General features: G+C 38.2%; 1 protein-coding gene across 1 annotated transcript in view; it reads left to right on the top strand.

Moving 5' to 3' along the window:
• Nucleotides 1-1,943: 1,943 nt before the first annotated feature.
• IL12RB1 (interleukin 12 receptor subunit beta 1) overlaps nucleotides 1,944-23,433 on the top strand; it is a 64,363-nt gene continuing 42,873 nt past the window's right edge. Inside the window, exons 1-3 of the mRNA XM_053700053.1 lie at nucleotides 1,944-1,958; nucleotides 2,118-2,184; nucleotides 7,299-7,423. Of these exons, the coding sequence (XP_053556028.1) occupies nucleotides 1,944-1,958; nucleotides 2,118-2,184; nucleotides 7,299-7,423 (207 nt within the window). The remainder of the gene's footprint in view (nucleotides 1,959-2,117; nucleotides 2,185-7,298; nucleotides 7,424-23,433) is intronic.

Raw genomic sequence — 23,433 nt, 5'->3', positions numbered from 1 at the left:
CTAAAGCAATACTGACCAATTCAATGGAATTTACAGATTATATCTTAAAACACAGAATAGCTAAGAAGACAGTGCAGGGAGAGGAGGAGGTCTCGTACAAATCATGAGGGGGGCTTAGGTAACAGGCAGACAGTGTCCAGTGTAGGAGAACAGGCAGGGGAAATATATAGCTTTACATAGAGCATATACTGACATAAAGTTATATATCAACATTGAATCAATATCTATAAAGATGTGAAATGTATATACAGGGGGAATACAAAAGTTAAAAAAAGACAAAAGTGTGGACATAGGCTTACCTGTGTACCTATGTATAAAGAATGTGGAATATACAATGTAATTGACTAAATGAAAGTACATTACAAAAATTTTTGATAATGTGCTAAGAATCCAGAGTCCACATTTAGTCCAGAATTAAACAGGTTGAAGTGCATTATCATTTTCATTTCAAAGGTTTTTCTTTCCATGGTGTTTTTGAAGTTGCCTCGGAGAATTTTGATTTTGAGGTTTTGGATGGAGTGGTCAGGTTGGGTGAAATGGTGACCAACAGGGGTGCAGTATTTTGTTTCACAGTGGTTTTTGATTGAGTGTCTGTGTAAGTTCATTTGAAGGTGCATTTTTTTGTCTTGTTTCTCCAATATAGCATCCCATTTCACATGCAGTGCAATGTATCATGTATACCACATTTGGAGATATACATGAATATGCCCCTTTAATGTTATAAGATTTATTATTGTGATTTGCTCTGCTGCTTTCACAAACGTGTTGACACAGTTTGCAGAGAGCTTTATAGCAGCACTTGGTTCCATTTTGAGTGTTCCTTTTCTCAAGGGGTAGCTTCCTATGTACCAGTTTCTGCTTTAGGTTAGGTGGTTGTCTGTATGCCAGGATTGGGGGTTTTGGAAAGATTTTTTTGAGTGTGGGATCCTCTAAGAGTAGTAGCTGTAAGTCTTTTATGATTTTTCGTATCCCTTCCACAGCAGGGTTGTATTTGACTACTAGTGGGATACGTGATATGTTTTTCTTCTCCCTGTATTGTAGTAAGTGTTCATGTGGAGTATTGAGGGCAGAGTTAATTTTTTTATTTATAATCCTTGTTTTGTAAACTTTTTCTTTGAATGATTGGGACAGTGTGATGAGGTGTTTGTCACGGTCCTTGGTATCTGAGCAAATTCTGTGGTATCTTGTAGCCTGACTGTAGATTATGGATTTGTTTATGTGATTGGGGTGGGAGCTGGAGCTGTGGAGGTAGCTGCATCTATCTGTTGGTTTCCTGTATACAGATGAGTGCAGTTTGCCATTTGTGATGGATATTGTTGTATCCAGGAAGCTGAAACAGTCTCTAGAAAAGTTCATTTTAAGCTTGATTGATGCATGAAATAGATTAAATGATTTATGAAAATGTTCAAGGTTTTTTTCTCCTTCTGTCCATATGATGAAAATATCATCGATGTAGCGAAAGTATTTGAAGGGTTTGTGAGGGTGAGTGGCTAGGAATCTCTGTTCTAAGTCAGCCATGAAGAGGTTTGCGTACTGTGGTGCCATTTTGGTGCCCATGGCTGTTCCCATGGTTTGTAAGTAGATGGAGTGGTTGAAGATGAAATAATTGTAAGTATAAATTCTGTAAGTTTACTGACTGTAGAAGCACTATATGTCTGGTTAGGGCTGTTGGAGGAAAGAAAGTTTAAGCAGGCATCAATACCATCTTTATGTGAAATATTTATAACTCCTGTCGGGTTAGCAAGCGAGTTATAGATGTAAAGTTTTATTTTCTCCATTAACGCGTTAACAATATTTGGTTAGCACATGACGGGTTTCTCTTGTGCACAAACTTTTTACTTTCAGCTTGTAATACACGTACAACCTGATGCAAAGTTTATGCTCAAGCTAAAGTGCTAAATAGCACGCCACTTGTAATCTAGCCCATAATAGGATATACAAATATGTTCCTGAAGAGGGTAAATGAGAATATTTTTCTCAGAACAACCACCTTGAAATATTTAAGATTTACTGTTATACTTTTTGTGCATAGGTGCTAATTAATCTGTGGCAAATGCATGCAACATAATCATTTTTACTCCCAATGTAAATTGATTTTATATTTCTTTATTTTATAGCAAACATGTGATGAGGAAGACATCTCAAACTGTGAAAATACAGATGTGAACAACGGAGAGAAGATAGGTGAGCAGAAGTTAACTGAATATTCTATGTTGTGCATTTTTTATAAGCACAGGTTTGCAATCATACCTTGGGCCTTGATCCCAATCTCCCAAACTTTTTGATCAATAATCAAAACAATCACAGTCTTGTCAAGTCAAACACAGTCGAGCTTGATAACTCCACGAGATTCGCTCTATGTTTATGACCAATAATGGCTGTTAATCACCGAAAAACATGAAAAATACAACTGCTTCCCAGGCTGCCCTGCTACGCCAACCAAATGACCAGACCAATCATACTTAGTTTGCAGGTCCAGCATTTTCTTCCTTCTCCTCTCACTCTGCATGTCACAATTATTGATATCTTGTAAACAGTGGCGTAGCGTGGGTTGTCAGCGCCCAGGGCAAGGCAAGTATTGCGCCCCCTAACCCATAGAAACAGGATCATATTTCACAGAGCAGAGTGTGAGAAGGCAGATTTTTTTAGCGCCTTTGTCTCCAAAGGCTAATAGATTACCCTAAATCCCAGCAAACACACAGCACGCCGCACACTACAATACCCCGTGTGCACACAGCACGCCACACTACAATACCCCGTGTGCACACAGCACGCCACACTACAATACCCCGTGTGCACACAGCACGCCACACTACAATACCCCGTGTGCACACAGCACGCCACACTACAATACCCCGTGTGCACACAGCACGCCACACTACAATACCCCGTGTGCACACAGCACGCCACACTACAATACCCCGTGTGCACACAGCACGCCACACTACAATACCCCGTGTGCACACAGCACGCCACACTACAATACCCCGTGTGCACACAGCACGCCACACTACAATACCCCGTGTGCACACAGCACGCCACACTACAATACCCCGTGTGCACACAGCTAGGGCTATTAGATTATTGAACGAGTCAGAACGACTTATTTGCAGAGTTGCTACCTGCTGCTCAAATTATCTTTATAACGCATGAGCGGCATGACTCAAGAAATACCCTATTTACTATTATATTATTTACATTTTCCCCAAGTGCACACATGTACTTTGCAGCACGTATCACATATTTAGATTGCTTATTTCTATTAAGTTTATACTTATAGCTATCAAGACAGAGGTTAATTTATTCAACGTATAATCTTAATAGAAATAAGCAATCTAAATATGTGATACGTGCTGCAAAGTACATGTGTGCACTTGGGGAAAATGTAAATAATATAATAGTAAATAGGGTATTTCTTGAGTCATGCGAACAACCCCAGGCTGGATTGCTAAAGTGCACGGCCACTTTATAAGTTTTTTTACCTGAGTCTGACTCTGACAAGTGCTTCCTAAATTAAATCCGAATCCGTTCCACTGTCTCTATCAGTCTGTATCCACAGAGCACTCTCGCCGGCGCCGCTCATACCCCCAGCCCTCCACAGACAGTACTGTACATTTGAGAGTCCACCTGCCCCGCCCATCAGAAAAGTTACCGGGCAAAAAAAAACAACGTTTTTTTAATGTAAAATAACGAATTGTCTTGTCAAAATTGTAAAATGTTTTTTTAATAACCCCACATATTTAGTGCACTGTTACCAGTTAAAGTTCTACGGGCTAGGTGGCAGTAATAGCAGCAGTACTCAAAGAGCAAGGAGCCTCATGCCTGCATTGGCTGCTGTGATCCAATAACAACATATACATGCTGATACACGATGTCTCAGTTACTTTGGCACGTGCAGCAGCAGGTATATGTGATTGGAGAAGAATGTGCATCACATGGCAACGTAGGAGCCAATAGAAAGGCATTTTTTTTTTATTTCTAGTACAGCGCAGAGTGGCTCAGGGGTCGGGGGCAATGCGGGACTGTAGGGTGATCATGTCAGTGCGGGACAGACCCTTAAATTTGCTAATAGTGACAGTTGGGAGGTCTGCAATAAAATACATTTATATATATATAAAAAAAAAGATATATTTTTTTTAAAGTTTCCTCCCTTAGTGCTGCAGGAGGTATGATGTGAGACAGTAAGAGCGCAAATTTTGCGCCCCTAAGAATTATGCGCCCGGGGCAACCGCCCCTGTGGCCCCCCCCACGCTACGCCACTGCTTGTAAATATGTTTTCTTGAAGCTTTTACATTTAATTGATGTTGATGATGTGTTCAATATTGTTTTTTTATTTAGCGTGATTCAATTGTCATCAAAAAGGGCCATGGGCAGTGCCATTATGCACTTATCAGTGGCTGATATCATTAGCGTTTATCTGATCTGTGAGTGCTTTATCAAGGGCTTTTGGTTGCTTTTGGTTGTTGATTATAGTGTGTCCATTTTGTTGTTTATATTTAGTTGATAACTTGTGGTTCGGTATCAGGAGCTGAAAAACATGATTGACTAGACTGGAATCGACCCCGTGCTGTGTTCAGAATCTCTCTTAATGAATATATAATTGATTTTTAATACAGATTAGAAAAAATACTCATGGTCCATCAAATAAACCTAGTGTTTATGTTTAATTCTCCAAGTGGGTTACCTTTCATAGGGTATGATTACAAGTGGTGCAGCAAATCAGTTGCAAAAACACCACGCACGTTATGGCTTTTTCGCGATTCGGGTTGCGCAGCTATTACAAGTCGCAAAATAACTTTTTTTGCGCGCGGGTTAAGCCGCGTAATTGCAAACAGCCAAATCACGTGCACATTCACGTATTCCCCATAGAAGTCAATGGAGAAGACAAATAGAAAGAAAAAACACACAAAAAACCTTATATGTTGTGCAAAGCCCTTGACGTATTCTCCTCGAAAAGTGTACATGAAAATGCGAATATTTCTTATTGCAAAAATGTTTTCGTAATGAAAATATTTCTCTATATATGTGATGATTTTTGGAATGATATATCTATTTATAGAGAGATAAGTATATGAATATATATATATCTAGATATCTCGAGATCTACATGCGAATATCACATTGAAAATCCCTCTGAGATATTGTTTAATGTGCATAAGATTGTAATGTAAAATATTTTCATTATCTCCATAATTAAACATATATCTATACATATAAATCCATGTATCTCTATGTATTTGTATGTATAATGTAAAATCCCTGCTTCAATTTTTTTTCTAAAACCCAAGATCTCATATCTTTGAGCCCTTATATCTTTTGTGCGCAATTCATTTTAAATAATTTTTATTAGACAGTGTTAATAAGTGTAACTGTACTTTGTAATGTATTTTTGAAGTGTTTTGTAAAACTTTTATGTTGCACAAAACTGTTAACTACAGCTCATAGAGCAGGGTAAGGATTGTTGTGTAAAAGACGAATATGCGCACGTAATTTTTCAAAACTTGTAATATCTGCGCAATGGAAATTGATTGCATAAATACTACATAGGGGCATATTTATCAAGCTCCGGACAGAACGTGATGTCCTGTGTTTCAGGCTCGCCAGAAACAGCAATTATGAAGCAGCGGTCACAAAGACAGACATCGCCGGAAATCAACCCGATCGAGTACATCGGGTTGATTGACACCCCCTGCTGGCGGGTGATTGGCGCGAGTCTGCATGGGGCAGCATTGCACCAGTAGCTCTTGTGAGCTGCTGGTGCAATGCTGAATACGGCGAGCGTATTGCTGGCCGTATTCAGCGAGGTCTGTCGGACCTGATCCGGATCAGGTCCGACAGACCTTTATAAATTGGGGCCATAGTGCGCGGAAAACTCTTCATCCCGGCGGCTTCAACTTCTTCCAGACGGCATCTTCTATCTTCATCCCGGCGGCGTCTTCTATCTTCATTCCCGCGGCACGAGCGGGTCCATCCTGAAGACATCCGGCGCAGAGCACCCTCTTCATACAGTCGCCACCGTATACTGAATCTTCAATGCAGGGTACGTGATTCAAAATGGCATCCCTTGCATTCCTATTGGCTGATTTGATTTTTGAAATTCAAATCAGCCAATAGGATGTGAGCTTCTTCAAGCACCTATGCGACTGTGGTACTGTTCTCTTCCCCTTAAAAACTATAGTGTGCCACTCACCGGACAGTTGGAGACGGCTGTTAAATGAGCGCAAGTTGGTTCTTGAATTAAAATTCAGTTACACTTTCCATATCAGTGGGCAGTATGGTCTGCAGCTAGTGAATTTGCAAGTCTTATTAATATTAAATAAAATAAAATATTAAGGGCTAGATTACAAGTGGAGTGCTAAATTATCGCGCTTATCAGCCATTACAAGTGGCTGGTTATTGCTACTGCGAGCTCGCAGTAGCAATTAGCGCTTATCAGATCTCTGGTTAATTTTTTTTAAATCTGCCCCAAATGGCCCCAAAATACAGTGTAGTGTATTTATTAAAAAATTAAGATGGCAGCATCTTTATTTTTTTAATAAAATAACTGCACTATGCAGTATTTTGGCGTCTAAAGTTGGTGGGAGTGGGGTGCTAGAAAAATAAACGGCACTGAAAAGTGCCTTTCCATTGCGGTCTATCAGAACAAGGCTTTCATAGGAGCCTATGGAATTGTGAGCGCAATGCTTCTCAGCAATGCGAACGAGAGGTTAGCGTGCGCTGGTATTACCCAGTGGAGTGCAAATATCGCATTTTATTAAATATTTAGCGCTCCACTTGTAATCTGGCCATTAATATATTTATTTCAAACTGTCAATTGTATTTGCTGCCCACTGTGAATGATTAATATTTATCCAACTTCAAATACACTTTTCACATTGGTTACAAGATATGATGTTTAATGGTCCTTTAATCTACAATAGCACTTTGTGATGTGTGCATTTAACACACTCATATCATTTTGTGTTAGATTTTTAATTAACATTTTTTAAATGTCTATTGAAGTGTAATATGAACATACAGTCTGCTGATAATATTTTACACGTTTCATAGTTTAAATGTGTAATTTCAGTAATTTGGTTATTTTTTTTTTACTAAAATAAATAATGTTCCTGGAATATTCTACATTATTGAAATGATTCTTTTTACTTATCTAATAGACAACAGGGTGAAGAACAATTGCGTATAGTGCCACTGGCATATTCTAGGTCTGGAAGCTGCTGTGTAATTACACTAAGCATGAATAACTATTTATTTTAGCTGGTAAAAAGTGAACTATAAATGACTTACTTTTTTTTCAGAATGTTGCTTATTAGTCCTTCAAGGGAACACTGCATATAGCATACAGATACGTCAGAAGTATGAAGAAGGCATTTGGAGTGAATGGAGTGACTCTGTATTTGTACCTGCAGGTGATCATAGCTCTGTATTAATATAATTTAAAGGTACAATTACATGCTATAATTTGCAAGAATTATCTTTGAATATTTTTGAACTACATCAATTTTGCCAAGAATGTTAAACACATAGTAGAAGTACTACTCAGGATCCGCAGAGTACTTCTGGTCCCGAGCAGAAACTGCCTCTTATCCAATCAGCAGTGACTCAGCTGTGTGACTAAAGTGGACAATTGGATAAGCATTCTTTAGAGCATGTCATTTTAAGACTAGTGAGCCTGCAACTCTATGTATTTAACCCCACTTAGGGGTTAAACACGAAGAAAAAGTACCACTAGGGAACTGCAGAGTCCTCCAATTAGCTGCACTAGTCACACAGCTGAGTTGCTGCTTATTGGATAAGTGGCTGTTTCCACTTGGGTCTAGCAGTGCTCTGCAGGTATTGAGCAGTTATTTTACTATGTGTTTAACCCCTTGCAGGGGTTAAATACATAGCACTTGTAGGGTCGCTAGTTTTAAAATTACATGCTCTAACGAATGCTTATCCAATCGGTAGCACTAGTCACACAGCTGAATCGCTGCTGATTTGGATATGAGGTAGTTTCCCCTCAGGACCAGCAGTACTCTGTGGATCCTAAACAGTACTTCTGCTATGAGTTTAACATTCTTGGCAAAATTAATACAGTTAAAAATTGAAAGATAATTCCTGATGTTTTCTACCATCATATGGTCAATGTTATAATAAAAAAAAGAGTTTAGGAGGCTCTAATCAAATGTTTGATTTCTGCATTTGTCAATTTTAACAATAACGCCAAGATATAATATTGGTATTAGCAACCAGCTTATGAAAAGGCCATTAAAGAATTTTTTTCTTGGTTGAAGCTAAAAAGAGGGCATTTTTAAACATATTCTATTTTGACTTTTTTCTTCATGAACAATGCCCATTGATTTTCAAAACAAATCTTCAAAATAAATGTGATTGTTGTTTACTTACATACGGCTAGATTACGAGTTGTGTGTTAGGGTAAAAAAGCAGCGTTAAGAGGTCCCAATGCTGCTTTTTTACGCCCCCTGGTATTACGAGTCTTGCAGGTTTAGGGGAACCGCACACTTCTTTGGCCTTACCGCAAAACTATTTACGTAAACTTCGTAAAGTCTTTTTTCTATGGGAATTCCATAGCGCCGGTAATACGAGTCTGTCCTGGGAGGCCAAAAAGTGAGCGGTACAGCCTACCCTGTCAAGATCCCTAACGCATTTAAAAGTCAGTAGTTAAGAGTTTTATGGTACAACGCCGTAACATAAAGCTCATAACTAAAGTGCTAAAAAGTACACTAACACCCATAAACTACCTATTAACCCATAAACCGAGGTCCTCCCACATCGCAAACACTATAATAAAAATTTTAACCTCTAATCTGCTGCTCTGGACACTGCCGCCATCTACATTATATTTATGAACCCCTAATCTGCTGCCCCCAACATCGCCGACACCTACATTATATTATTAACCCCTAATCTGCCGCTCCGTACACCGCCGCCACCTACATTATAGTTATGAACCCCTAATCTGCTGACCCCAACATCGCCGACACCTACATTATATTATTAACCCCTAATCTGCCGCTCCGGACACCGCCGCCACCTACATTATAGTTATCAACCCCTAATCTGCTGCCCCCAACATCGCCGACACCTACATTATATTTATTAACCCCTAATCTGCCGCCCCCAATGTCGCCGCCACTATATTAAAGTTATTAACCCCTAAACCTAAGTCTAACCCTAAACCTAACACCCACTAACTTAAATATAATTTAAATAAATCTAAATAAATATTCCTATCATTAACTAAATTATTCCTATTTAAAACTAAATACTTACCTATAAAATAAACCCTTAGCTAGCTACAATATAACTAATAGTTACATTGTAGCTATCTTAGGGTTTATTTTTATTTTACAGGCAAGTTTGTATTTATTTTAACTAGGTAGAATAGTTATTAAATAGTTATTAACTATTTAATAACTACCTAGTTAAAATAAAGACAAATTTACCTGTAAAATAAAACCTAACCTAAGTTACACTAACACCTAACACTACAATATAATTAAATAAATTTAATAAATTAAATACAATTACCTAAATTAAATTAAATTAGCTAAAGTACAACCCCCCCCCCACTAAATTACAGAAAATAATAAACAAATTACAGATATTTAAAGTAATTACACCTAATTTAATAGCCCTATTAAAATAAAAAAGCCCCCCCAAATTAAAAAAAAACCCTAGCCTAAACTAAACTACCAATAGCCCTTAAAAGGGCCTTTTGCGGGGCACTGCCCCAAAGTAATAAGCTCTTTTACCTGTAAAAAAAAATACAACCCCCCCAACAGTAAAACCCATCACCCACACAACCAACCCCCCAAATAAAATACTATCTAAAAAAACCTAAGCTCCCCATTGCCCTGAAAAGGGCATTTGGATGGGCATTGCCCTTAAAAGGGCAATTAGATCTTTTGGCACCCAAACCCTAACCTAAAAATAAAACCCACCCAATACACCCTTAAAAAAAACCTAACACTAACCCCCGAAGATTCACTTACCGGGAGACATCTTCATCCAAGCCGGGCCGAAGTCCTCAACGAAGCCGGGAGACGTCTTCATCTAAGCCGGGTGAAGTGGTCCTCCAGACGGGCAGAAGTCTTCTTCAAGATGGCATCTTCTATCTTCATTCGCCGGATGGATGAAGATAGAAGATGCCGTCTGGATGAAGACTTCTGCACGTCTGGAGGACCACTTCGCCTGGCTTGGATGAAGACTTCTCCCGGCTTCGATGAGGATTTCGGCCCGGCTTGGATGAAGACGTCTCCCGGTAAGTCGATCTTCAGGGGGTTAGTGTTAGGTTTTTTTAAGGGTGTATTGGGTGGGTTTTATTTTTAGGTTAGGGTTTGGGCGGCAAAAGAGCTAACTGCCCTTTTAAGGGCAATGCCCATCCAAATGCCCTTTTCAGGGCAATGGGGAGCTTAGGTTTTTTTAGATAGTATTTTATTTGGGGGGTTGGTTGTGTGGGTGGTGGGTTTTACTGTTGGGGGGGTTGTTTGTATTTTTTTTTACAGGTAAAAGAGCTGATTACTTTGGGGCAATCAGAAAAAGAGTTCTGGAGCCGCAATAAAAAGTATTTTCAACTTTATTCCATAAAACAGATGTGATACAAAAAGACAAAAGACATGCCCTTTAGTGTGTAGATCATCTTACGCGTTTCAGCATATTTGCCGTACTCATAGCTTCCTAATCCCTTGTGGCTAATGGGCTTATTAAAGGGTGTAAAAACATTCAGTTGGCTAAAGGGCATTTAACAGGATTAACTCTTTCATCACTGTTTAACCTATTATAGACCTGAGGTATCTTCTGTACACTGTCAATTTAATGACTTGTTAAATTCTATCACTACTTTCCAGGTACTAAGGTACCACTCAAAAGCGTTATCTTATGTATAACTGGTGTTAGATATTATTTAAATAAAAGGGAAATATTAAGGGGAAATATTAATATGTATAATAAACCATTTGAATAGGATTATAATTTTATGTCACTATATTTCATATATCCTGATTCTAAAAAATGATTATTTTTATCTTGTTGCAATACCTATTCATTGTTTCCACCCTTACAATTTGTCAAAAATAAATAATTATAGTGTTATATTTGCCTTTCACAAAATCTATGAGCTAGCAAAAGCATTTCACACAGAATGTAATACTAAGTGCTGCTTCTATATTGTTAGAGCTCACAGATTGCACACAAATGCAGATCTGCCTTTATTATAAATATCACCCTATTATTCTTAATTCTAGCCCAGATAAACCTCTAATGCCAATGATTTATAAGGTCATAGGCTGAATTTAATCCAGTTGGATGCCTAGTCCTTAATTGGAAAATCCAAAACACCTCTCTTCCAGCAAGTGTTGCTTCTCTGTCCCCACCTCTTCGTCCAGCTCTTCGCCAAGTTTGCGCCGTCTTTCGCCAACCTCTATATGGGGTGGTGGGAGCTGTCCCGCATCTATGGAGATAGGAACCCCTTCAGGAGCAGCATACAATTTTACAGACGGTACATTGATGATCTGCTCCTGGTGTGCAGGGGAACGGAGGAAAGTGCAAAAATGTTTGTGGATTGGCTAAACAATAATGACATTGGTTTAGAGTTCACTTTGAACTCAACAAAAGAAAGATACATTTTTTGGATCTCACCTTGAGAGGGATCCCCAATGTCGGTATTGAGACTGAGGTATATAGAAAGACAATAACCGGTAACACGCTCCTCCACGCTAGGAGCAGTCATCCGCAACAGGGTTTTAAGTCTGTTGCAAAGGGTCAGTTTACTAGACTCAAAAGGAACTGTAGTAAGGCTGAACAGTATGAAATGCATGCAGACCAATTGTCTGACCGCCTTAAGAAAAGAGGGTATAAGTCACATGACATCTGTAAAGCTAGAAAGGACTTAGTATCCAGTAATAGAGAGAAATTACTAAATAAGGTAGGACCAAAGAAAGAGAAAAATGAAGGAGTTTTCTTTGTAATGGATTTTAGTGTACAATATCACAAAATCTGCCAAATAGTGAAAAAACATTTTAAACTATTGGCTGCAGACAATGCTCTGGCAGAGACAGTAGAAAAAGGATGCAAATGCTCCTTTAGGAGAGGAATTCCTATGGGTAATATTCTCGCCCCTACGCAACTTAAAAGCATACAGAAAGATGAGCCCAGTTCTTGGCTTAGATTTAAGGGCATATACAAATATAGCAATATAACATGTAAGGCGTGTGAACACCTTTTGATAGGTGAAGGGTTTAAATGCAGTGTCACCAACAAAAGGTATAGTCACAAAAAATGCATGAATTGCAGAAGTAAATTTACAGTATATTTAGCAGGCTGCACGGCCTGTGACCTACAGTATGTAGGAATGACAACCAGGGAGACAAGAGTACGTATTAGGGAACACCTCTCTGACATCAAGGCAGGCACCCTGACTACCCCGCTCGTACAGCATTTCAAATTGGCACATAATAAGGAGAGTGTAACTTTTAAATGGACCATAATAGAAACTGTGGATGCTGGACGAAGAGGTGGGGACAGAGAAGCAACACTTGCTGGAAGAGAGGTGTTTTGGATTTTCCAATTAAGGACTAGGCATCCAACTGGATTAAATTCAACCTATGACCTTATAAATCATTGGCATTAGAGGTTTATCTGGGCTAGAATTAAGAATAATAGGGTGATATTTATAATAAAGGCAGATCTGCATTTGTGTGCAATCTGTGAGCCCTAACAATATAGAAGCAACACTTAGTATTAAATTCTGTGTGAAATGCTTTTGAAAGCTCATAGATATTGTGAAAGGCAAATATAACACTATAATTATTTATTTTTGACAAATTGTAAGGGGGGAAACAATGAATAGGTATTGCAACAAGATAAAAATAATCCTTTTTTAGAATCAGGATATATGAAATATAGTGACATAAAATTATAATCCTATTCAAATGGTTTATTATACATATTAATATTTCCCCTTAATATTTCCCCTTTATTTAAATAATATCTAACACCAGTTATACGTAAGATAACGCTTTTGAGTGGTACCTTAGTTGGAAAGTAGTGATAGAATTTAACAAGTCATTAAATTGACAGTGTACAGAAGATACCTCAGGTCTACAATAGGTTAAACAGTGATGAAAGAGTTAATCCTGTTAAATGCCCTTTAGCCAATTGAATGTTTTTACACCCTTTAATAAGCCCATTAGCCACAAGGGATTAGGAAGCTATGAGTATGGCAAATATGCTGAAACGCGTAAGCTGATCTACAAACTTAAGGGGATGTCTTTTGTCTTTTTGTATCACATCTGTTTTATGGAATAAAGCTGAAAATACTTTTTATTGCAGCTCCAGAACTCTTTTTCTGATTGAATCCATTGGGACGTATGTATGGAGCCAGCAATTTAATCCCAGCAACAGTGTGCTCACTCTTTTGGATACGGTTCTACGAGGTGGAAGAGCCAGGACCAGTCATTGTTCTAGGATACTGGGAACAACTTACCCCCCTAGAGTCGGCAACCAGCGGTGACGTCACACCTGTAAGCCAGGGAGAACGAGAGGCGGGCGGCGTCTGACGCAACAGCTTGTTTGAGCGTGGAGGCTCCAAGCTCGGTGCACGGTACAACAATCGCCCAGGAAGCAGGCCACTCCACCAGAGGTTCTGGAACAGGTAACCGCTACAGAAGGGATAGCCGTGAAGACGGGAGTAAGCTGATGCATTAGCACATCACTGAGTATCCACACAGCTGACGAGTCACAAAAGGTTTTTGCTCCCTAGGGAACATTTTGTTGTTTACTTTGGGGCAATGCCCCGCAAAAGGCCCTTTTAAGGACTATTGGTAGTTTAGTTTAGGCTAGGGTTTTTTTTTAATTTTGGGGGGGCTTTTTATTTTAATAGGGCTATTAGATTAGGTGTAGTTAGTTTAAATATCTGTAATTTGTTTATTATTTTCTGTAATTTAGTGTGGTTTTTTTTGTACTTTAGCTAATTTAATTTAGGTAATTGTATTTAATTTAGTTAATTTATTTAATTATATTGTAGTGTTAGGTGTTAGTGTAACATACACTTAATATGAGATGCGTACACTTAATATTATACACTTAATATGAGACGCGTCCTGTTGCGCGTTTCACTCCCGATCTGCAGATCGGGAGTGAAACGCGCAACAGGACGCGTCGGCCGTGGGATACCCCTACTTCTTGTATGCAGAACAGCACATCCCAGTAGGACTGATTTGTTACTTCTGCCGGTCAGAGAGTTGGTGGTTATTTGTGTGGTGCGGTCGTAAGTAAGATCTGGAGGATCGCATGTGTGATCAGCATCAGGGGCTCTGAGTATTGTATAAACTGCCTTTCATGTGCTTTATCTATTTGCTATATACTCGCCCCCAATTTGAACTTTCATTTGAACTTTCATTTGATAAATTCTCCCCCACTTCTCCACCTATATGCTATTGATACACTGGTTGCTGTTTTGCTTTGTACTGTACACCTGCAACTTCACCTAGGTCATTTGATGTGTGGTCATCTTCATCATCAACCATCTAATCCATCTACTCATTTATCATCAATATTACTGAACAGTTCATATTGATTGTTCCTGCCATCATCATAATTCATCCATTCATTGCATTGGTTTGCTGTCATGTCATTTCTCATTTCATCAGTACATGGATGAAGTCTTTTGCTATGAACTTTTATTTGCCGGCTTAGGTCTAGTTCAGAGTTGCAAGTGGGGCCCATGTGAATTGTCTGTCTGTCCCTTGTGTGTATGTGGGGGTGTTGGTATGTTTCTGTTTCTTGCTGTTGTATTTCTTATTTGAAATTTACAGAAGCATTTATTGTTTGGTGTTCTTTTGTATTATAAGGACATTTGTTATTAATAAATCGCACATATTTTTGACTTATTATAGTATTTCATTAATTATATAGGCCTAGATTTGGAGTTTGGCGGTAGCCGTGAAAACCAGCGTTAGAGGCTCCTAACGCTGGTTTTAGGCTACCGCCGGTATTTGGAGTCAGTCAGGAAAGGGTCTAACGCTCACTTTTCAGCCGCGACTTTTCCATACCGCAGATCCCCTTACGTCAATTGCGTATCCTATCTTTTCAATGGGATCTTCCTAACTCCGGTATTTAGAGTCGTGTCTGAAGTGAGCGTTAGAAATCTAACGACAAAACTCCAGCCGCAGAAAAAAGTCAGTAGATAAGAGCTTTCTGGGCTAACGCCGGTTCATAAAGCTCTTAACTACTGTACTCTAAAGTACACTAACACCCATAAACTACCTATGTACCCCTAAACCGAGCCCCCCCACATCGCTGACACTTGATTAAATTTTTTTAACCCCTAATCTACCGACCGCCACCTACGTTATACTTATGTACCCCTAATCTGCTGCCCCTAACACCGCCGACCCCTATATTATATTTATTAACCCCTAACCTGCCCCCCACAACGTTGCAGCCAGCTACCTACAATAATTAACCCCTAATCTGCCGACCGCCACCTACGTTATACTTATGTACCCCTAATCTGCTGCCCCTAACACCGCCGACCCCTATATTATATTTATTAACCCCTAATCTGCCCCCCTCAACGTCGCCTCCACCTGCCTACACTTATTAACCCCTAATCTGCCGACCGGACAGCACCGCTACTATAATAAAGTTATTAACCCCTAATCCGCCTCACTCCCGCCTCAATAACCCTATAATAAATAGTACTAACCCCTAATCTGCCCTTCCTAACATCGCCGACACCTAACTTCAAACATTAACCCCTAATCTGCCGACTGGAGCTCACCGCTATTCTAATAAATGTATTAACCCCTAAAGCTAAGTCTAACCCTAACACTAACACCCCCCTAAGTTAAATATAATTTAAATCTAACGAAATTAATTAACTCTTATTAAATAAATTATTCCTATTTAAAGCTAAATACTTACCTGTAAAATAAATCCTAATATAGCTACAATATAAATTATAATTATATTATAGCTATTTTAGGATTTATATTTATTTTACAGGTAACTTTGTATTTATTTTAACCAGGTACAATAGCTATTAAATAGTTAAGAACTATTTAATAGCTAAAATAGTTAAAATAATTACAAATTTAAATGTAAAATAAATCCTAACCTAAGTTACAATTAAACCTAACACTACACTATCAATAAATTAATTAAATAAAATACCTACAATTACCTACAATTAAACCTAACACTACACTATCAATACATTAATTAAATACAATATCTACAAATAAATACAATGAAATAAACTAACTAAAGTACAAAAAATAAAAAAGAACTAAGTTACAAAAAATAAAAAAATATTTACAAACATCAGAAAAATATTACAACAATTTTAAACTAATTACACCTACTCTAAGCCCCCTAATAAAATAACAAAGACCCCCAAAATAAAAAAATGCCCTACCCTATTCTAAATTACTAAAGTTCAAAGCTCTTTTACCTTACCAGCCCTGAACAGGGCCCTTTGCGGGGCATGCCCCAAAGAATTCAGCTCTTTTGCCTGTAAAAAAAACACATACAATACCCCCCCCCCAACATTACAACCCACCACCCACATACCCCTAATCTAACCCAAACCCCCCTTAAATAAACCTAACACTAAGCCCCTGAAGATCTTCCTACCTTATCTTCACCATACCAGGTTCACTGATCGATCCAGAAGAGCTCCTCTAATGTCCTGATCCAAGCCCAAGCAGGGGGCTGAAGAGGTCCATGATCCGGCTGAAGTCATCATCCAAGCGGGAGCTGAAGAGGTCCATGATCCGGCTGAAGTCATCATCCAAGCGGGAGCTGAAGAGGTCCATGATCCGGCTGAAGTCTTCTATCAACGGCATCTTCAATCTTCTTTCTTCCGGATCCATCTTGCAGACCTCCGACGCGGAACATCCTGCTGGCCCGACGGACTACCGACGAATGAAGGCTCCTTTAAGGGACGTCATCCAAGATGGCGTCCCTCGAATTCCGATTGGCTGATAGGATTCTATCAGCCAATCGGAATTAAGGTAGGAAAATTCTGATTGGCTGATGGAATTTTTTTTCAGCTCAAACAGCCCCATTGTTTCCTATGGGGGAATCGTGCACGAGCACGTTTTTGAAGCTGGCCGCTTCCGTAAGCAACTCTGGTATAGAGAGTTGAAGTTGCGTTAAATATGCTATACGCTTGGAACATGACTAAGGGGTATTGACCCCGAAACGTTGTGGTGTTCTGTGTCTGATCCTGTTCAAATAAAATTTTGGTATTTTTAGCAAGAGGAGCTACCCTTGTTTTTCTTCTTCATATTCTGGCTAGAAACAGAGTTTAGGGATATGATTGATTGTGTTATATAGATCAGCTTTTAATGGTAATAAAATTAAATTAAATCCAAAGTTTCTTATGTGATTCAGCCAGTGCATAGATTTAAATAGAAGTACTTCTATTATCAAATTTGCTTTGTTCCCATGGTATTCTTTGTTGAAGAGACACATAGGAAGGCATCTGGAGCACTACATGACAGGGAATAGTGCTGCCATCTAGTGCTCTTGCAAATCAATAACATTCTTGTAAAACTGCTGCCATATTGTGCTCCCAACATGTGCACGACCCTGAGCTTATGTCCTGCTTTTCAACAAAACATACCAAGGGAGCAAAGGACATTTGATAATAGAAGTAAATTAGAAAAAAATTGGGTTTCATATCTCTTTTTTAATTTAAGCTAAAAAAAAGTAGGAACTATATAGTTTGAACTTGATCGACTTCTTTTAAATTCATCTACTATTTTATTATTATGGTAATGTAACATTTGGAACAAATATAAATGCAGAGCTAGATAATAAAACATGGAAATTATTTTTTTTTACTGGTTCTGATGTAGCTTGGCAACCCTTTTTATGAGTTATAAGGTTGACAGCTATCTCCTATGATGTTTACATAGAGTATCATTTTCTTTTTATTTCAGAAATTGGTAAGAGCCCTGAGATAACCTATACAGTGGAGAAACTGCAAAGAAGTGGAACAAGGAAACTTTGGATAAAATGGAATGTTTGTACAGGTTTCCTCTTTCACTTTAAACTGATATCCCTTATATAATTCATTATTTGTAATACAATTATTATGACTATAAGAAGGCACTATTACTCATACACATCTAGCAGTACACATACACATATACATCTAGCAGTACACATACACATACACATCTAGCAGCACACATACACATCTAGCAGCACACATACACATCTAGCAGTACACATACACATCTAGCAGTACATATACACATCTAGCAGTACACATACACATCTAGCAGCACACATACACATCTAGCAGTACACATACACATCTAGCAGCAGTACATATACACATCTAGCAGTACATATACACATCTAGCAGCACACATACACATCTAGCAGTACATATATATATATATACATCTAGCAGCACACATACACATCTAACAGTACATATATATATACATCTAGCAGTACACATACACATCTAACAGTACATATATATACATCTAGCAGCACACATACACATCTAGCAGTACACATACACATCTAGCAGTACACATACACATCTAGCAGTACATATACACATCTAGCAGTACACATACACATCTAGCAGAACACATACACATCTAGCAGTACACATACACATCTAGCAGTACATATATACATCTAGCAGTACACATACACATCTAGCAGTACACATACACATCTAGCAGTACATATACACATCTAGCAGTACACATACACATCTAGCAGAACACATACACATCTAGCAGTACATATATACATCTAGGAGCACACATACACATCTAGCAGCACACATACACATCTAGCAGTACATATACACATTTAGCAGTACATATATACATCTAGCAGCACACATACACATCTAGCAGTACATATATACATCTAGCAGTACACATACACATCTAGCAGTACATATACACATCTAGCAGTACATATATACATCTAGCAGCACACATACACATCTAGCAGTACACATACACATCTAGCAGCACACATACACATCTAGCAGTACACATACACATCTAGCAGTACACATACACATCTAGCAGTATACATACACATCTAGCAGCACACATACACATCTAGCAGTACACATACACATCTAGCAGTACATATACACATCTAGCAGCTCACATACACATCTAGCAGCACACATACACATCTAGCAGTACACATACACATCTAGCAGTACATATACACATCTAGCAGCTCACATACACATCTAGCAGCACACATACACATCTAGCAGTACACATACACATCTAGCAGTACATATACACATCTAGCAGTACATATACACATCTAGCAGTACATATATACATCTAGCAGCACACATACACATCTAGTAGTACACATACACATATAGCAGTACATATACACATCTAGCAGTACATATACACATCTAGCAGTACCCATACACATCTAGCAGTACACATACACAACTAGCAGTACATATACACATCTAGCAGTATATACACATACACATCTAGCAGCACACATACACATCTAGCAGCTCACATACACATCTAGCAGTACATATACACATCTAGCAGCTCACATACACATCTAGCAGTACATATATACATCTAGCAGCACACATACACATCTAGCAGTACACATACACATCTGGCAGTACACATACACATCTAGCAGTACATATACACATCTAGCAGTACACATACACATCTAGCAGTACATATACACATCTAGCAGTACATATACACATCTAGCAGTACATATACACATACACATCTAGCAGCACACATACACATCTAGCAGCTCACATACACATCTAGCAGTACACATACACATCTAGCAGCACACATACACATCTAGCAGTACACATACACATCTAGCAGTATACATACACATCTAGCAGCACACATACACATCTAGCAGTACACATACACATCTAGCAGTACACATACACATCTAGCAGTACATATACACATCTAGCAGCTCACATACACATCTAGCAGCACACATACACATCTAGCAGTACACATACACATCTAGCAGTACATATACACATCTAGCAGCTCACATACACATCTAGCAGCACACATACACATCTAGCAGTACACATACACATCTAGCAGTACATATACACATCTAGCAGTACATATACACATCTAGCAGTACATATATACATCTAGCAGCACACATACACATCTAGTAGTACACATACACATATAGCAGTACATATACACATCTAGCAGTACATATACACATCTAGCAGTACCCATACACATCTAGCAGTACACATACACAACTAGCAGTACATATACACATCTAGCAGTATATATACACATACACATCTAGCAGCACACATACACATCTAGCAGCTCACATACACATCTAGCAGTACATATACACATCTAGCAGCTCACATACACATCTAGCAGTACATATATACATCTAGCAGCACACATACACATCTAGCAGCTCACATACACATCTAGCAGTACATATACACATCTAGCAGCTCACATACACATCTAGCAGTACATATATACATCTAGCAGCACACATACACATCTAGCAGTACACATACACATCTGGCAGTACACATACACATCTAGCAGTACATATACACATCTAGCAGTACACATACACATCTAGCAGTACATATACACATCTAGCAGTACATATACACATACACATCTAGCAGCACACATACACATCTAGCAGCTCACATACACATCTAGCAGTACATATACACATCTAGCAGCTCACATACACATCTAGCAGTTAAATATACACATCTAGCAGCTCACATACACATCTAGCAGTACATATATACATCTAGCAGCTCACATACACATCTAGCAGTACTTATACACATCTAGCAGTACATATACACATCTAGCAGTACATATATACATCTAGCAGTACACATACACATCTAGCAGTACACATACACATCTAGCAGTACATATACACATCTAGCAGTACATATACACATCTAGCAGCACACATACACATCTAGCAGTACACATACACATCTAGCAGTACATATACATATCTAGCAGTACATATATACATCTAGCAGTACACATACACATACAGATCTAGCAGTACATATACACATCTAGCGTACATATATACATCTAGCAGTACACATACACATTTAGCTGTACACAAACACATCTAGCAGTACATATACACATACACATCTAGCAGTACACATACACATCTAGCAGTACATATACACATCTAGAAGTACACATACACATCTAGCAGTACATATACACATCTAGAAGTACACATACACATCTAGCAGTACACATACACATCTAGCAGTACATATACACATCTAGCAGTACACATACACATCTAGCAGTACACATACACATACATATCTAGCAGTACATATACACATCTAGCAGTACACATACACATCTAGCAGTACACATACACATACACATCTAGCAGTACACATACACATCTAGCAGTACACATACATATCTAGCAGTACACATACACACACACATCTAGCAGTACACATACACATACACATCTAGCAGTACATATACACATACACATCTAGCAGTATTCATACACATCTAGCAGTACACATACACATCTAGCAGTACACATACACATACACATCTATCAGTACATATACACATACACATCTAGCAGTACACATACACATACACATCTAGCAGTACACATACACATCTAGCAGTACACATACACATACACATCTAGCAGTACATATACACATACACATCTAGCAGTATTCATAGACATCTAGCAGTACACATACACATCTAGCAGTATACATACACATCTAGCAGTACACATACACATCTAGCAGCACACATACACATCTAGCAGTACACATACACATCTAGCAGCACACATACACATCTAGCAGTACACATACACATCTAGCAGTACACATACACATCTAGCAGTACACATACACATCTAGCAGCACACATACACATCTAGCAGTACACATACACATCTAGCAGCACACATACACATCTAGCAGTACACATACACATCAAGCAGTACACATACACATCTAGCAGTACTCATATACATCTCGAAACAGGCAAGTTCTGAGTTGATACAGCTAAACATATTTGCCAGATTTAATGAAGATTTTAGGGATGACAGCCCAGGTATAACAATGCAAGAAAAGGTTGTTCTCTCTAACATTCAGGTAAATAATTAATGAGACAGAGGGGGCATATACCAGAGAGGGCCCATAACAGGTGCTATTAGTAGTGGATTCAATTATAAGAAATGATGAAAGGCAATTTGTTGACTAGATTCATTGAATAGAACAGTTTGCTGTGTGCCAGTTGTTCAGGTTTGGCATATTATGGACAAATTGTTGGAAGGATCTGGAGCTGAATCTGCAGACATGGTACATATCCGTATCAATAAAAAAGTTTTTTTTGGGGGTTTTGTAAGAAATGACTTTAGTGAGCTAAGAAGAATAGTACTATTTTGAGTAATTGAAACTGAACAATTCTTATGTTAGGTAGAGCATTTAGTTTTAAAATACTTAAAATCCCATTTATTTCCATTATCAATTTTTTTATTCTCTTGGTACCCTTTGTTCAAGATTAGACCATTCACAGTAAATATATGTCTGTGATTGGCTGACAGCAGTCATGATATACAAGGGACAGAGAAATTAAGGGAAATTTTGAAGTTTGTCAAAAGAAAATATGCTGTTCATCTGAAATTTAAATCAAGTATTATTGCATTTGTTGATCATGCAATTAGACTGTATGTGTGTTGTTTTTTTAGTATAAGAATATTGATTTTCTATTTAGTGATAACATTTTTTTCTCAGATATTAACACACTGAAACTGTCACACAAACTGATAACCAGAAAATACTGATGCACAATAGTATTGATAGAATGGCAACCAACGATTAATACACATAGGGCCAGATTATGAGTGTTGCGCTATTTTATCACTTTCACTTGCACACTAACTGCACCAGAAGTAAACTTTTTGCGCACGTTGGGTTGCGCTCGTATGCCGCAGTTTGAATATTTTAGCCGATAACTATTCCCCCATAGAAGTTAATGGACCCCACTCTCGCGCTAACCAGAACGCCTATTCTCAAGTGTGTTATCCCGACATAAAATATGAATATGTCACATTCCAATGTTTTTCACATAGCACATAGCAGAATATGTTCTATTTATTCATAAATACAAATTTCTACATATATATGATGGTATTTTGGTACAATATATATGTAAACCTATATATAGATGATTATATATAGCTATAGATATATACAGATATATATATAGTAATATCCATTTAGAAATACTTAAAACATATTTCCCTATGTGCAAAACATTGGAATGTGAAATATTTACAGTAAATAAATAGTTAAAACATTTATTAAATATGATTAAT

Source organism: Bombina bombina, chromosome 2, assembly GCF_027579735.1.
Source record: "Bombina bombina isolate aBomBom1 chromosome 2, aBomBom1.pri, whole genome shotgun sequence".
NCBI classification, from domain to species: Eukaryota; Metazoa; Chordata; class Amphibia; order Anura; family Bombinatoridae; genus Bombina; species Bombina bombina.
This window is presented reverse-complemented; position numbering and strand designations above follow the sequence as displayed.